Below are 17,105 nucleotides of genomic sequence, written 5' to 3'. Positions count from 1 at the left end.
TACATTCTGTGAGGGCGTGAGGAGATTACGGTGGCCCTAGTGGTATTTTGGAAGCATTGTGCCTCCACACCACTTTAAACGGAGATTAGCATCTGCAAGGGTGTGAACTTCGGAATACATCATCGTCTCCGCGCGCTTCGGTTATCTCTTATCCGAACCCTTTGCTTATGCACATTACTTTGTGATAGCCATAGTGTTTCATGTTATATATGTTGTTATCACATAGTTGTTTATCTTGCTTAGCATAAGTTGTTTGTGCACATAGGTGAACCAAGTTGTTTTAGGTTCTGTGGTTGACAAATTACATGCTAGTTTTATTTCACATTTGTTCAAGTTTAAACCGTAATTATTTTAAAGGGCATATTCACCCCCTCTAGGCGTCATCCACGATCTTTCATGTGGGCGCTTGCTCGAGGGGCGAGGGCGAGGGCCTCGACACTGTGGAGTCACTGTCCATACTCCATCCTCGTCCTGCTCATGAAAACGAGAGAGGTGAGAGAGGACAAAGGGGGAAGTGTGGCTGCAGATGGGGCCTAGGTGGGTTTGGTGAGATTTGGGCTGACGTGGAGGACGTGTTCGGACTGTCCGACACTACTCAAACTTAGCCCATAAATGGACCGGGTTTGAGAGGTGTGAGACTATCTAAGCAAACTAGAACAATGTCCGTGCGTTGCAACGGGATATAAATATTCTAGTACGTTAGCTTGTGATTTTCCATAATAATGTGATTGTGTAAATAAATGTTTATCAAATTTTGACCATGAATTACTTTATATTTTGATTAGAAGTTTGATAAGTAAATTAAAATAAAATTGGTTCAAAAGATAAGTAAGTTAAGTTGATTGATTATCATACATGAAAGATTGAACGAAAAGATGGTGGGAAAAAGATAAAATAAGAATTTTACATTCTTTTTAAATAAGTAGAGATAGCCGAGTACTAAGAGAGAAATCACTGTGGATAGTCTAACTGTGCTTCACTTTTGTGAAAGCAATGGGAGATGCTCTAATCCCCCATCGCACTGAAACTTCTTGAACCTGAGTGGGATTCACGGGAACATGCGAGACAGATGGAGTGTTGCACTTCAATCGTTTTCTTTATAATCAGGAATAAAGAAGCCAAATAACTACTACAAATGGACGCCACAAGGTGTGAAATTTTACACATATGTAGTACTAAAAGACGAGCTGAAATCCCTTTTCTCAAGAACTAGTAGCTGAAATCTTGTGGCGTCCCTTCCTATCCAGATCTGTGCCCTACGGGTTGGGTGGATCGTAACTCAAGGCAAGGTCAAACATGCTGAGTTGGTGGTGATCCCGAGATTAATCGTACGCTGCCCCACGCAACAACGAAAATAATGATTCGTCGTACACTGCAAAGTTAGTTAGTGATGGCCACGGTAGGTACGGCTGAGTGTAACACTCCATCTTCCATTCATTTCCTGCATTGGTCATATATCGCTCGTGGTACGTAAAACTTGCCAAAAACTTTGCTCTTTGGACGTTTCCTTCCTATATATAGTCCCCGTGTCCTGGGCACGTACGGTTGGACGCAATGATCCTAGCCTAGGAACAAAAATGGCAGAAAAACAAATTATGGGTCGAAGAACAGTTGGCATTCCAATTGGCAAAATCGCATGCATTTTGAGTGGGGAGAAGTACCAGTCCTTTTCTTCTGAATTAAAAGCATATCAGTCCTGTGACTTGGCTTACTAGTAGTATGTCTTATACACTGAGTTTGAGTATTGAAATGGGTAAAGTCATGGCGTGTGTCATCGGAAAACGCCGACACGACTTTGTCAACGGCTAGGCGGCAGGTACTAGTAGTATATATACTCCCCTGTGCTAAACAGACATGAAAGTTTTGGCAAAATGTAAGCAAGCAATTGTGTGGCTTTTTCTTTGAACATGTAGGAACGAACCTTTGTGGAATTATCATCTCAATTTTTCTGAAAATTGAAAATAATATTTTAATTTTTTCTAAAAAATAGAAAAAATACAGATGTATATAGATATGTACACTACATATCTGTAAAATTTCATGATACACGTTTTGGTGTGAGCTGGACAAAAAAGTCGTAAACTTCTATATTTTAGGTGCAGTTTGGTTCCAGGTCTTGCAATGCCACAGTCGGCACACACTTGTTTTCGCCAAGCCTGCCTAAGTTTGGCTCAATAAAATGAGAGGCACAAGTTGGCGAGTCTAATGCCGCGGTTGGATGTTCGTACCGAAGTCCTGAATTGGATTTTGTATTCCCAAACTTTCAAGTCGGCTGTTTCGCATTCGAACCGGAACAACGGTCAGAAAAGGATCCAATACATCATCCAAGCAATGAAATTCTTATTTATGTCCATTACAATTTCTTTATTGAATTGGTATTGAGACCAATTCAATACAAAGGCTTCCAATATAGATATCCAACCACGGCGTAAGAAAATCTTGCCGTAGTTTTTAAGTGTATGATACGAAGCCCTGGTGTGGCAAAAGCATCTTGACTAAGGTAAGGCTTGAACCAAACACACTCATAAGTTAAACGAAGTTGCCTACGGTTAGGCGTGGTAAGTTAAGACAATCTTAGTCACAAACCAAACATCCCATTAATATGTACTCCCTTCGTTCCACAATACATGCCTTCCATTTATCAAAATATAGATGTATCTAGACATGTTCTAATATATAGATACATCCATTTTTGAACAAATGGAAGTCAAGTATTTGGAACGGAGGGAGTAGTTTGCACCAAAACACATTCCAATATGAAAACTTACAGAAATGTATTATACATGGTAGGTACATTTCTATTTATTTTGAGATTTTTTTTAACTTTAGAATACTCCATTGTACAGGCCCTAGACTGCCCCAACATGCTTTCTTTAAAATTAACTCCACGTCCTACATCATTGAATTGGTTTAGTACTTGATCCCCCATCCTTAAAAGGATCCACCGTATGTTTCATCAAGAGTCAAATCATCTGTTGCCGCTCCTACCTGCAAGGAGGATCGTATCGGAAAAGAATCATAATAACTGCTAATAGTTGGTGGTTGTCTTTTAGCTGAACAGATTGAAAAGAAATGACAGCGATTAGCAGTGTCAAAAAAAAAGTGAATAGTTGCGGAGCCAGAGCAACCAAATCAACATGGGTGTGGAGAGCAGAGTGCACTTTACTCGAACAAAACCCCAGAACGGCGAAGACAAGGAAAGGCGGAGGAGGAGGCGAAAGGGAAGACGAGAAATATATAAATCCCCATTCCACTCCACTAACCACAATTGTTTGTGTTTGTTTAAACCCGAAGGAGCCGAAAGGAAAGCGGGCAGGCAAGCAGCGTCGCCGCTACCCACAAAGCTCCCACCTCTCCGGCTCCCTCCATTATAACCATCCCCAAAAACCACCACGCAGAGAAAGAGAGAGGGAGAGCATTGATGGACTCGGCGACGGCCTAATTCCACCGTCCATTTTCAAACCGAAAACCGGGCGCCCCGGATGGCGGAGGCGGCGTCGCTCTTCTCGCTCTCCGCGGCCGCCGTGGTGGAGGACGTGCTACGGGAGCACGGCTGCCGCCTCAGCGACCGCGACCTCGCCTCGCGCAGGACGGGGGAAGCCGGTCAGCGCTCCCCTCCCGCCCGCTCTCGCGTCGCCACCTGTTTTTTCAGTTATCTGTGCCGCTTCGGCTGGCTCGCGCGCGTTGCTGAATGAGTTTGCTTCGCTTGCTGCAGCGGCTAGGCGGAACGAGGCGGCCGGGTGGCTGCGCCGCACGGTGGGGGCCGTCGCCGGGCGGGACCTGCCGGAGGAGCCGTCGGAGGAGGAGTTCCGCCTCGGCCTCCGCAACGGCCAGATCCTCTGCAGCGCGCTCAACAGGGTCCACCCAGGCGCGGTCCAGAAGGCAAAGCGCTCGTTGAGTTCGTCAGTTTGATCCGCCCCCGCCGCTCGCCTCTGCTCTGCTGACAAGTAGTGACGCTACCCGCAGGTGGTCACGGCGGACTCGGTCGACGGCGCCGCGCTGTCGGCGTTCCAGTACTTCGAGAACGTGCGCAACTTCCTGGTGGCGGCGCAGGAGATCGGCTTGCCGTGCTTCGAGGCCTCCGATTTGGAGCAGGTTCGTTGTCGGGCCGCCCCCGTCCGTGTGCCGCGTAGTCGCCCCCACGCGGCCTTGCTTGCAGCTCCAGCAAAGCGCTTATGACGGGCATCTTTGCTTTAGACGCACTCTCTCGTGGAGCTGTGCTGTGACCCTGATTGCGCCTTTTTTTCTCTTTCTCTTTTGCCTTTCCGAGCGCAGGGAGGGAAGAACGCCAGGGTGGTGAACTGCGTGCTGGCATTGAAGTCGTACGGCGACTGGAAACAATGCGGGGGCACCGGGCTGTGGAAATACGGGGGGAACTTGAAACCCTCGGCTTCCGGCAAGTCCTTGGTAAGGAAGAACTCGGAGCCTTTCCGGAGGTGCCAATCAATGAACGAGGGGGAAGCACCCTATGAGGATGCTGGATTCAATGGCGATGCCCATCTTGATTGCGGTGACATGGTTAGCTCCATGCACTGCCACGTTTGTTTTTCGTCTTAATTTGATACTAGATGGAATCTGCTTAATTGCTTAGTGGCTTGATGCATTATTGTCTTGAAACAGTCGAGGTCACGTCCGCTGAAAATGCTGGTCAGCGCGGTTTTGTCCGACAAGAGGCCAGATGAAGTTCCGCAGGTTGGTCAATCTGCTTCCCCAAGTTTCTTTTGATGGCTTATTACTAATTCAATGGGACATACGTATGCCAATTGGATTCCCTTTTTCATCCGTTGTGTTGTTTGTATGCAGCTCTTAGAGTCGATGCTGGGTAAACTCGTCGATGAATTCGAGAATTGCTTGAAGGGCCAAAATGAATTGGTATGTTCAGTGTCATTTTCTCTGTATTTGTCTCTTGTTTTTGGTATCCTTCTACGTTGTGCTTGCAATTGGCAATGTGATAACCAGAATCAATCCATTGGGACAGGTGAAAGCTGCTCTGAAAAATGGCACAGACAGCACCAAATGCTTCTCCAAATCTAAGGTTCTCGTCGAGGCCACTCCTAATTTTAGTGAGAGAAAGGCAAGCTATAAATTACTCTTCTTTATGCTTCAACAATGTTTTTTGTTTTACTCCTCTAGTAAGTACGTCTGCTGCTAACAGTGATAGTTAGGATTACCATTTACTATTTTTTTGGCTTTCACCCAACGTTAAATTTTGTATCATCCTCTGTAGATGGATACATCAGAGATTTACTCCAAGCATAAACAAACAAAAAAAGAAGCATCAGGGAAGGTGGCACTGAAGCAACATTCAATTCTCCAACAGCAGTCAAAGCATCTTGAGGTAGTATTTTAGTATTCATTTCCTTCATAATTCTTGACAGCGGTTACAGTGCTGTTCATGTTTCTTGTCTATAGGATCTTAAGGCTAATCTTCAAACAACAAGAGCGGGTATGGAGTTTATACAAATGAAGTACGCTGAGGACCTCAACATATTAGGTATATGAGTGGGAAATACACAGGAGCTCCTGGGTGCTCCACACCCCTATATGAATATTGAATATTAAAAATACCAAAAAAATTCGGAAAAATCTGGAATTTGGGGATATAAAACCTGGGTGCCCAATCCACTCCCGTGTGAAGTTTTGTGAAAAAATACCAGGAAAAGTATCCCTGGCGAAGGAAATAGTCTGAACTAAAATCTATCCAAACAGTTTTTTCTGTACATAGGATTTTTTTTGTCTTTTTTGCCTCGGATAGGTTTCCTGGTATTTTTTCACGAAATTAGATTGGACACCAAAGTTTGATATCCCAAAATCACAGATTTCTTTTTTCAAATTTCCCTGTGTTTTTTGAACTTAATGTTCATATAGGGGGGTGGAGCACCCCGGTGCTACAAATCCTCTTCCGTATATGAGTGTACTTTGGGTGGTTCACTACTACTTTGATATAATTTCACTTCCACATCACTATTTGCAAAATTAATTTCAGGAAGGCATCTGTTTAGCCTTGCACATGCTGCCTCCGGTTACCACAAAGTTCTTGAAGAAAATAGAAAACTGTACAATCAAGTGCAAGATCTTAAAGGTATGCTTGTTTGAATAAATTTTTACACCCAGTTTCTGATCCAATTAAGGAAAATTTTGGTTCACTGAGAAAAATTATTGCCTAAAATATGAAATTTCTTCTGTATGTCATGTCTCTAGGTAGTATCAGGGTGTATTGTAGGATACGACCCTTTTTACCTGGACAAGTAAGTTCATCCACTGTGGGCTGCATTGATGATGGAAATATTACCATCATTACTCCTTCGAAATCTGGAAAGGATGGCCGGAAATCGTTTAGCTTCAACAAGGTTTTCGGACCATCTTCAACTCAAGGTATTTTACCATGTTCTTATTTTTTTTAGTATCTTATGTGGAAGAAAATTCACAGGAAATTCTGTCATGCAGATGAGGTATTCTTAGATACTCAACCCCTTATTCGCTCTGTTCTTGATGGGTACAACGTTTGTATCTTTGCATACGGCCAAACTGGATCAGGCAAGACATTCACAATGGTGAGTAGTGAGGACAATAGCACAATGCCAACAATTTCTGTATGTAATACCTATTTATCACGGAGGCCTTCTTTATTCTTAACATCTTCTCTTTTGGTTTTATTTAGAGTGGACCCAAGAATATGACTGAGCAAACCCAAGGTGTAAACTATCGGGCACTTGGGGACCTATTTAACCTTGCTGAAAAAAGAAAAGGAACCTTTGTCTATGATATTGCTGTGCAAATGATCGAGATTTACAATGAACAAGTCAGGGATCTACTCATCACTGATGGTCTCAACAAAAGATATCCTTACTGAAATCATATTTCTGTCAAATTGTGTCAGTTTCTTTTTAAAACATTGCTTTCACGAAAATCCTTATACTGTCATACCAATAATTTTCTTTAACAAATATATACATTAGAGATTCGGAATAATTCTCAAAATGGAATTAATGTGCCGGATGCAAGCCTTGTCCGTGTGGCATCGACGATGGATGTAATGGAACTGATGAACATTGGACACAGGAATCGCACTGTGGGTGCCACTGCGTTAAACGACCGGAGTAGTCGTTCCCACAGGTGACTTCACAACCTTTTCTGTGCAACAGAGTTACTTCAAAGTAATATTTAACATAATTATGGAATATAATGAAATATTCTTGTAAACTTGCAGTTGTTTAACTGTTCATGTCCAAGGAAAAGATTTGACTTCAGGGAACATTATCCGTGGCTGCATGCATTTAGTTGATCTTGCAGGCAGCGAGCGGATTGACAAGTCAGAGGTCACCGGAGAAAGGTTAAAAGAAGCACAGCATATTAACAAATCATTGTCAGCCTTAGGGGATGTAATTGCTTCACTTGCCCAGAAGAATGCTCACGTACCCTACAGGAATAGTAAATTAACACAACTCCTCCAAGATTCTCTCGGTAAGATGACTCTCCTGCAATTCTTAGTACATCAGACTATTGAGTACAATTTGCATTGTTTTTCATTGTCCTACATCAATGTATTAACAGGAGGTCAGGCCAAAACCTTGATGTTTGTTCATATAAGCCCGGAAAGTGATGCTGTAGGAGAAACCATAAGCACCTTGAAGTTTGCCGAGCGTGTTTCTACGGTTGAACTTGGTGCTGCTCGACTTAATAAAGAATCCGGAGAAGTTAAAGAGCTCAAGGAGCAGGTTTTTTCCTGCTACTACTATATGTTCCTTTCTTACTGTCCTTTATTATTCAAGACATTCACAATCGCTGTTACCATTCAGGTTTCTCGACTGAAAACAGCATTACAAATGAAAGATTCAGGATCGGAGCAAAACATTACTCGCCACTCTGAAGCATTAAACACGAAGATGCCTTCTCCTGTTTTTTCAAATAGGCGACAGGGCAGTTGTGATTTGCTGCCTGGCCAAGCTAACTTCAGGCAACCAATGGAGGATGTCGGAAACATAGAGGTAATAATGCCATTAACTTCTGCATCAGATCTTGCACATAAATTGAATGATCCACATAGAAGTAAAAGGTCTGCATGTAATCTTAGTGCACTGATTGTACTTCACTGTCCTTTCAGCTGACGCATTCAGTATTTCTACAATCATGTGTGGTTTGATTTTTCTACAGGTTAGACCCAATCCTAAATTGAGACAAAAGAAACCAAGCTTTGATCTTCAGGATTTATTAGCATCAAATGATTCTCCTTCGTGGCCAGATAGTAATTCAAGGGTGAATTTTCAGATGGGAGAAGAAAGGGAAACAGTTTGTGGGGACTGGGTAGATAAGGTTGTGGTGAACAACAATCACTCTCTTGGTGATTGGGAAGGAGACAACACGGCTCTTCCTGACTTCTTTTACCAAAGATACCATTCAGGTTTGAGAGATGAGCAGCAAAGACCTCGGTTTTGCTCAACGAATACCGATGATTCCGATGATATTGACGTTGCAACGAGTGATTCCTCAGAATCAGATGCACTTTGGCAGTTCAATGTTCCAAGCATAAACAGTTCAGTTATTCAAAGTGGGGCAAAGATAAAGAAACCACAACCGAAAATAAGAGAGGCCTCAGATACAAGGTAAGCATTTTATGTTAATGCAGTTAACATTACAGCAAACAAAGTTTGTGTATTAATTTGATTATTAGAATGGGAAACAAAACACATGATCAGCCACCTAGTAAAATTAGTGATTGGGCGATACAGGTTGGCCAGTGCATTATTTAAGAGGAAAATTTCATTGATGAACATGGATGACAGCGAATTTCGAGAATGTTGTTTGCCAAGTTTGACCGTAGAGCTTCTAGACTTCTGGAATTTCATTAGCTTGGACCGCATATCCGCAAGTACATATTGTTTCATCTAAGGTCTCTGTTAGGATGGCCCACTTACCACCTAAGAAGTAAGAGGAGAGCTTAATGTTAGCCGTCCATGGATCAAGAGTAAACTGTTTTGAAGGGCATTTTTATTTTAGTGATTTACTGAGTAGAGAAGGAAGATTTTTAATGCTCTAATTGTTCCTTTCCATCATGTAAAACTATTTTCTTGACTCATATGAATACCAAAATAATATTATTGGTATGATATGATTACCATTGGAAGCTAAGATTTTTCGTGTATTTCATTTCAAAATGTTTTTGGTAGGATATGATTATGACTGTAAATGTACATTGATAATGTACAAACTACATGTTCTTATACTATTGTAAGATTAGTATTACAAAAAAGATCTACTTTCGAACTAAAGAATTTTTTATTACTTCGTACTCCCTCCGATCCATAATAAGTGTCGTGGTTTTAGTTCAAGATATTTGAACTCCAATTTTTTTTGTATGATTTGTATCTGAAATACTTTTTACGATTCCAACGACGTCTATGCTTATCTTTCTCAATTTTATGCTTGTATTTGACATGGAAATATTAGGTTACCATTTACGGCGAAATTAGTACTCACTCCGTCCCATGGGACAGAGGGAGTAATTTATTGATGCATCTTTAAAAAAAACATAGGAGCTCCTTGACACAATTAATTTTTTCTGTTGAGATCTACTCCCTCCATCCCATAGTATAAGAGCGTTTTTGACACTACACTAGTGTAAAAAACGCTCTTATATTATGGGGCGGAGGGAGTACATTAGAAGGATAGTTAATTATACCCAGATGTACTTCATTCAATATGTAACGAAAAGTCTTCCTTGCCCTTGAATGGTAGTAAATGTTACATAAGTAATAACCTCTCACCTCTTAGAAGGCAATAGGAATTTTAATGTTGGATCTTCTGAATGAACTGTCTAAAATTAATTGGACACGCCTTTAGAAAATAATTACCTGAACATATGTTTTCTTTTAATTTCGCTCAATTTTGTGATATATTTGATAATAGTGAAATTAAGGATTGATATACAGGGACAGAATAGCAGACCATTGCATAAGATTTATCAAGTTTTCTACCTAAAGACTAATATTTTTTTCTTTCATTTTCTTTATATCAGGACACCAAGTCACTCCCAAATACCATCAGCGTCAAGAAAAACCTCAAATGGACAAAACAGATCTGGAAGGCAACCTTTAAGTGGTAGCGATAGCAGAAGGCTTTCATCAAACGGTAGACACTCTGGTACGAAGTAGAGATTCCTAAAATGATTGTGTATTTTTTTTCTTGGCTTTCTTTCAGTGTTTGTCATGAGGGGTTGCGAGAGTTTTCTCAAGTACAGGAGTGAGTGACAATAAGTCCAATTGATTGTGTCAGTGTGGCGAGTTGTGATCTCAGCAGCTGGTGTGTGAGGCCATTAACCTTTTTTTTATTGGCCTATCAGGCATTGTTGAGTTTTTGGCAATTCTTGTCATGTTCATAATATATAATATAAGGAAAAGAAAGGAAATTTATTGATAAAAAAGCTGCTCATTTTTTGTTTCTTTGAACGCTTTTATCTTTTCATAAAAGCAATCTTCAATGCGCTTTGATTCTTGTTGTCAAATTTCTTAAATGACACTCTACCCTTTGGCTGGGATTGTTTTGATTGAATAAATGATGTCCATGGAGCCCCCTCTCCCCCACCCAATTTTAAGCAACTGACTGCAGTGCATCTGAATACCACATGAATATGCTTGCTGGTTTATGTTAGCATTCTCTCCGTGCTAATATTTCTCATTATATCATGCTGCTTCGTCACCCCTATATAAGAAGAAGCTAGGATAAATTCTAGACAAGTTTTAGCAAGTTCTTAGCAGCTCAATAGCTCCAAGCAGATCGACAAGATCACACATTGTAACCACATCATACAAGAGAGAAACATCCAACGGGAGTAGGGTGTTACCCTAGAACGGAGGGCCCAAACCTAGGTAGAACCTCCACTGTGTGAAACCCCTTACATGTCAGGGTGTGCATTCAGTTTTTTGGGTTTGATACTGTTCAGTTTATACGGTTTATGGTTTATATGGTTTTTATACTTTGGTTTATACGGTTTTATACATAGATACGATACGGTTTCGGTAATACCCATTTACGTTCGGTTCGGTTTCGATAATAACCAAATTAACCAAAGTTGACGTGAATTTTTGAGCCAACACATAACTTTTCCATGTCTAAATGCATGATATATATCATAATGAGGAAGAAATAATTATAAAAGGATAAAGAAGGGACGTTGGATAAGCAGTCAGGCTAATTACGTAAATTTGAAGCACTAAATGGCCTAGATAGTACTACACTATAGCAGCCCGTTACGCTTTTGAACCCAAAAAATCTCAACTTTGGTTAATTTGGTGTAACCAAATGGTTTTTGGTTTCTAACCGAAAAAACCAAAATGCAAATGGTTTTTAGATTTCAAAAATGAAACCAAAACCTAAAAAACCTGAATTTTCAGTGCAGTTTGTTTTTTTGGTTCGGTTTTGCACACCCTGACTTATCGTGGATCATCTAAGTGTGTCTTGTCTTCACCATTAGAAGTTATCTTGGTTGTTCCTTTCCTATTACCTCAATAACCTAATAAATTGTTAAGCACCCAAAAGAAACTAGGAGTACCTGATTTCGAAATGGCTTCAACTTTAAGCTCCCTACAAATAAGGAGCTCTGAAAGCTTCGGGTGTGGTTTGATGTCGGCTTCGTGTCATCGAATAATATTTTCACTGCCTCGACCTACACTTTGGTTACTCATGTCATTCATCCTAGGTGTTTTAGGTCACGTGTTACCGTGTCATCACATAACAGACTGAGGGTAGATGGGGGAGGGTGCATGTATGGTGTTGTCTATGCTTCATGCTGATGTTTGTGCCCACGTTTGAGTCTCACACCCTGATGTTTGTGCCCACGTTTCCCTGATTTTTGGCACCTTCTCTTTTCAAAAACTCATTTGGCTTTCTTTGAATTTGACATTGGATTTTCTTCGGAATGACTCTATGGACTTAAAATGTGGGGAGATAATTTTTCCGTTCCAAATGGTTTAAAATATCCAAAACTTTGCCAAGACCATGTCATTCCATCCTAGCCCAACCACAAATTCTATTTCATTCTAATATTCTTTTTCCTATAAAAGGAATAGTCCTGTTGCCCTAGGTTGTGAGGCAACCTATATTTCTGCCTTTCCAAAAATTCCCATAAAATTATCATAAATCCTTTGGACCATATAAACCTTGAATATGCTCAAGATCTCATGCTCAGGGTGAGCATAGCATCCAATTCTTGTTTCTGGACTCACTTTGAGGGTGTCCATAATCTCTTGAGCATGCCAAAATTAGCATTCTTTTGCCAAGCCAATCTCTCCCAACAATTCTCCAAAGTTTGTGTCCAGAGAGGAGCACTTTGAAGGAAGTACTATTTAGGAGTACCAAAATGGTAAGAAATTTTACCAGTGCCTCCATACTCCTAAATCACCTCCCTACACCAAATTTCAGCCAAATTTATCTATCCAATTTTTCCTAGGAATTCAAACTAGTTTTTGAACCAACTTTACAGTTGTGAAGGAACTATACTCAAACTTTCTCTAAACCCCTTGATTTTTTTGAAGGAAATATGCCCTAGAGGCAATAATAAAGTTGTTATAAAGTTGTTATTTATATTTCCTTATATCATGATAAATGTTTATTATTCATGCTAGAGTTGTATTAACCGGAAACTTAGTACGTGTGTGAATACATAGACAAACAGAGTGTCCCTAGTATATGCCTCTATAGACTAACTCGTTAATCAAAGATGGTTAAGTTTCCTAGCCATAGACATGTGTTGTCATTTGATGAACGGGATCACATCATTAGAGAATGATGTGATGGACAAGACCCATCCGTTAGCTTAGCACTATGATCGTTTAGTTTATTGCTATTGCTTTCTCCAAAACTTATGCATGTTCCTATGACTATGAGATTATGCAACTCCCGAATACCGGAGGAACACTTAGTGTGCTATCAAACGTCACAACGTAACTAAGTGATTATAAAGATGCTCTATAGGTGTCTCCGATGGTGTTTGTTGAATTGGCATAGACTGAGATTAGGATTTGTCACTCCGATTGTCGGTGAGGTATCTCTGGGCCCTCTCGGTAATGCACATCACTATGAGCCTTGCAAGCAATGTGACTAATGAGTTAGTTACGGGATGATGCATTATGGAACGAGTAAAGAGACTTGCCGGTAACGAGATTGAAATAGGTATGATGATATCGATGATCGAATCTCGGGCAAGTAACATACCGATGGCAAAGGGAACAACATATGTTGTTATGCGGTTTGACCGATAAAGATGTTCGTAGAATATGTAGGAACCAATATGATCATCTAGGTTCCGCTATTGGTTATTGACCGGAGATGAGTCTCGGTCATGTCTACATAGTTCTCGAACACGTAGGGTCCGCACGCTTAACGTTCAATGACGATATGTATTGTGAGTTATGTGATTTGATGTACCGAAGGTTGTTTAGAGTCCCGGATGTGATCACGGACATGACGAGGAGTCTCGAAATGATCGAGACATGAAGATTGATATATTGGAACATTATGTTTGAACACCGGAAAGGTTCCGGATAGGTTCGGGCATTTTCCGGAGTATCGAGGGGGGGGGGGGTACTGGAACCCCCCGGAGGGTTAATGGGCCTTCATGGGCTTTAGTGGAAGAGAGGAGGAGGCGGCCAAGAGGAGGGGCGCTCCCCCCAAGCCCAATTCGAATTGGGGAGGGGGCGACCCCCTTTCCTTCTTCCCCTCTTCCCTTTCCTTCCCCTCCTAGTTTGACTAGGAAAGGGGGGAACCTACTCCTAGTACGAGTAGGATTCCCCTATGAGGCCGCCGGCCCCCTCCTCCACTCATTTATATACGGGGGAGGGGGGACCTCGTAGACACACAAGTTGATTTCTTAGCCGTGTGCGGTGCCCCCTCCACAGATTTCCACCTCGGTCATATTGTCGTAGTGCTTAGGTGAAGCCCTGCATCGGTAACTTCATCATCACCGTCAACATGCCGTCGTGATGACGAAACTCTCCCTCGACCTCAGATGGATCTAGAGTTTGAGGGACGTCACCAAGTTGAACGTGTGCAGATCGTGGAGGTGCCGTGCGTTCGGTACTTGATTGGTTGCATCGCGAAGACATTCGACTACATCAACCGCATTACTCAACGCTTCCTCTTTCGGTTTATGAGGGTACGTAGACATACTCTCCCCTCTCGTTTTTATGCATCTTCTAGATAGATCTTGTGTGATCGTAGGAATTTTTTTGAAATACTGCGTTCCCCAACAGTGGCATCCGAGCCAGGTCTATGCGTAGATTTTATATGCACGAGTAGAACATAATGAGTTGTGGGCGTGGGTATATACATATTGCTTGTCGTCACTAGTTGTTTCTTGATTCGGTGGTATTGTTGGATGAAGCGGCCCAGACCGACATTACATGACCGCGTTCATGAGACTGGTTCTATCGACGTGCTTTGCACACAGGTGGTTGACGGGTGTCAGTTTTTCCAACTTTAGTTGAATCGGATTCAATGAACAAGGTTCTTTCTGAAGATCAAAAAGCAATCACTATACCGCGTTGTGGTTTTTGATGCGTAGGTAAGAACAGTTCTTGCTAAGCCCGTAGCAGCCACGTAAAACTTGCAACAACAAAGTAGAGGATGTCTAACTTGTTTTTGCAGGGAATGTTGTGATGTGATATGGTCAAGGCATGATTATATAAATTGTTGTATGAGATGATCATGTTTTGTAACACAGTTATCGGCAACTAGCAAGAGCCATATGGTTGTCGCTTTATTGTATGAATTGCAATCACCATGTAATTGCTTTACTTTATCACTAAGCGGTAGCGATAGTCGTGGAAGCAATAGTTGGCGAGACGACAATGATGCTACGATGGAGATCAAGGTGTCAAGCCGGTGATGATGGTGATCATGACGGTGCTTTGGAGATGGAGATCAAAGGCACAAGATGATGATGGCCATATCATATCACTTATAATGATTGCATGTGATGTTTATCCTTTATGCATCTTATTTTGCTTAGTAGGCGGTAGCATTATAAGATGACCTCTCACTAAATTTCAAGGTATAAGTGTTCTCCCTGAGTATGCACAGTTGCTACAATTCGTCGTGCCAAGACACCACGTGATGATCGGGTGTGATAAGCTCTACGTTCACATACAATGGGTGCAAGCTAGTTTTGCACAAGCAGAATACTCGGGTTAAACTTGACGAGCCTAGCATATGCAGATATGGCCTCGGAACAATGAGACCGAAAGGTCGAGCGTGAATCATATAGTAGATATGATCAACATAGTGATGTTCACCATTGAAAACTACTCCATCTCACGTGATGATCGGACATGGTTTAGTTGATATGGATCACGTGATCACTTAGATGATTAGAGAGATGTCTATCTAAGTGGGAGTTCTTAAGTAATGTGATTAATTGAACTTTAATTTATCATGAACTTAGTACCTGGTAGTATTTTGCATGTCTATGTTGTTGTAGATAAATGGCTCGTGCTGTTGTTCCATTGAATTTTAATGCGTTCCTAGAGAAATCTAAGTTGAAAGATGATGGTAGAAACTACACGGACTGGGTCCGTCACTTGAGGATTACCCTCATTGCTGCATAGAAGAATTACGTCCTGGAAGCACCGCTAGGTGCCAAACCTGCTGTAGGAGCAACTCTAGATGTTATGAACACCTGGTAGAGCAAAGCTGATGACTACTCGATAGTTCAGTGTGCCATACTTTATGGCTTAGAACCGGGACTTCAATGACGTTTTCAACGTCATGGAGCATATGAGATGTTCCAGGAGTTGAAGTAAATATTTCAAGAAAATGCCCGGATTGAGAGACATGAAGTCTCCAGTAAGTTCTACAGCTGCAAAATGAAGGAGAATAGTTCTGTCAGTGAACACATACTCAGAATGTCTGGGTACCACAATCACTTGACTCAGCTGGGAGTTGATCTTCCGGTTGATAGTGTCATTGACAGAGTTCTTCAATCACTGCCACCAAGCTGCAAAAGCTTCGTGATGAACTAGAATATGCAAGGGATGGATAAGACAATTCCCGAGCTCTTCGCAATGCTAAAGGCTACGGAGGTAGAAATCAAGAAGGAGCATCAAGTGTTGATGGTCAACAAGACCACCATTTTCAAGAAGAAGGGCAAAGGGAAGAAGGGGAACTTCAAGAAGAACAGCAAGCAAGTTGCTGCTCAAGTGAAGAAGCCCAAGTCTGGACCTAAGCCTGAGACTGAGTGCTTCTACTGCAAAGGGACCGGTCACTGGAAGCGGAACTGCCCCAAGTATTTGGTGGATAAGAAGGATGGCAAAGTGAAAGGTATATTTGATATACATGTTATTGATGTGTACCTTACTAATGCTCGCAGTAGTGCCTGGGTATTTGATACTGGTTCTGTTGCTAATATTTGCAACTCGAAACAGGGGCTACGGATTAAGCGAAGATTGGCTAAGGACGAGATGATGATGCGCGTGGGAAATGGTTCCAAAGTCGATGTGATCGCGGTTGGCACGCTACCTCTACATCTACCTTCGGGATTAGTTTTAGACCTGAATAATTGTTATTTGGTGCCAGCGTTAAGTATGAACATTATATCTAGATCTTGTTTGATGCGAGACGGTTATTCATTTAAATCAGAGAATAATGGTTGTTCTATTTATATGAGTAATATCTTTTATGGTCATGCGCCCTTGATGAGTGGTCTATTTTTACTAAGATAGTAGTGATACACATATTCATAGTATTGAAGCCAAAAGATATAAGTTTAATAACGATAGTGCAACTTATTTGTGGCACTGCCGTTTAGGTCATATTGGGGTAAAGCGCATGAAGAAACTCCATGTTGATGGACTTTTGGAATCACTTGATTATAAATCACTTGATGCTTGCGAACCATGCCTCATGGGCAAGATGACTAAGACTCCGTTCTTCGGAACAATGGAACGAGCAACAGACTTATTGGAAATAATACGTACTGATGTATGCGGTCCGATGAGTGTTGATGCTCGTGGAGGGCATCGTTATTTTATGACCTTCATAGATGATTTGAGCAGATATGGTATATCTACTTGATGAAACATAAGTCTGAAACATTTGAAAAGTTCAAAGAATTT

The 17,105-nt window shown here is 41.5% G+C and overlaps 1 protein-coding gene across 1 annotated transcript; it reads left to right on the top strand.

Moving 5' to 3' along the window:
* Positions 1–3,282: 3,282 nt before the first annotated feature.
* On the top strand, positions 3,283–10,439 carry LOC125551936 (kinesin-like protein KIN-14F). Its single transcript, XM_048715349.1, has 19 exons — positions 3,283–3,603; positions 3,716–3,882; positions 3,967–4,095; positions 4,276–4,518; positions 4,621–4,692; positions 4,804–4,872; positions 4,979–5,074; positions 5,228–5,338; positions 5,413–5,494; positions 5,987–6,082; positions 6,202–6,375; positions 6,448–6,554; positions 6,662–6,840; positions 6,955–7,116; positions 7,211–7,464; positions 7,555–7,718; positions 7,800–7,988; positions 8,155–8,603; positions 10,016–10,439. Exons 1-19 carry the CDS (start codon positions 3,483–3,485, stop codon positions 10,149–10,151), a joined length of 3,000 nt encoding a protein of 999 aa, XP_048571306.1. The 5' UTR covers positions 3,283–3,482; the 3' UTR covers positions 10,152–10,439.
* Positions 10,440–17,105: the final 6,666 nt, after the last annotated feature.

The sequence above is a fragment of the Triticum urartu genome, chromosome 4, assembly GCF_003073215.2.
Source record: "Triticum urartu cultivar G1812 chromosome 4, Tu2.1, whole genome shotgun sequence".
NCBI classification, from domain to species: Eukaryota; Viridiplantae; Streptophyta; class Magnoliopsida; order Poales; family Poaceae; genus Triticum; species Triticum urartu.
The sequence above is the reverse complement of the archived record's forward strand: the minus strand, read 5'-3'. Positions and strand labels throughout refer to the sequence as shown.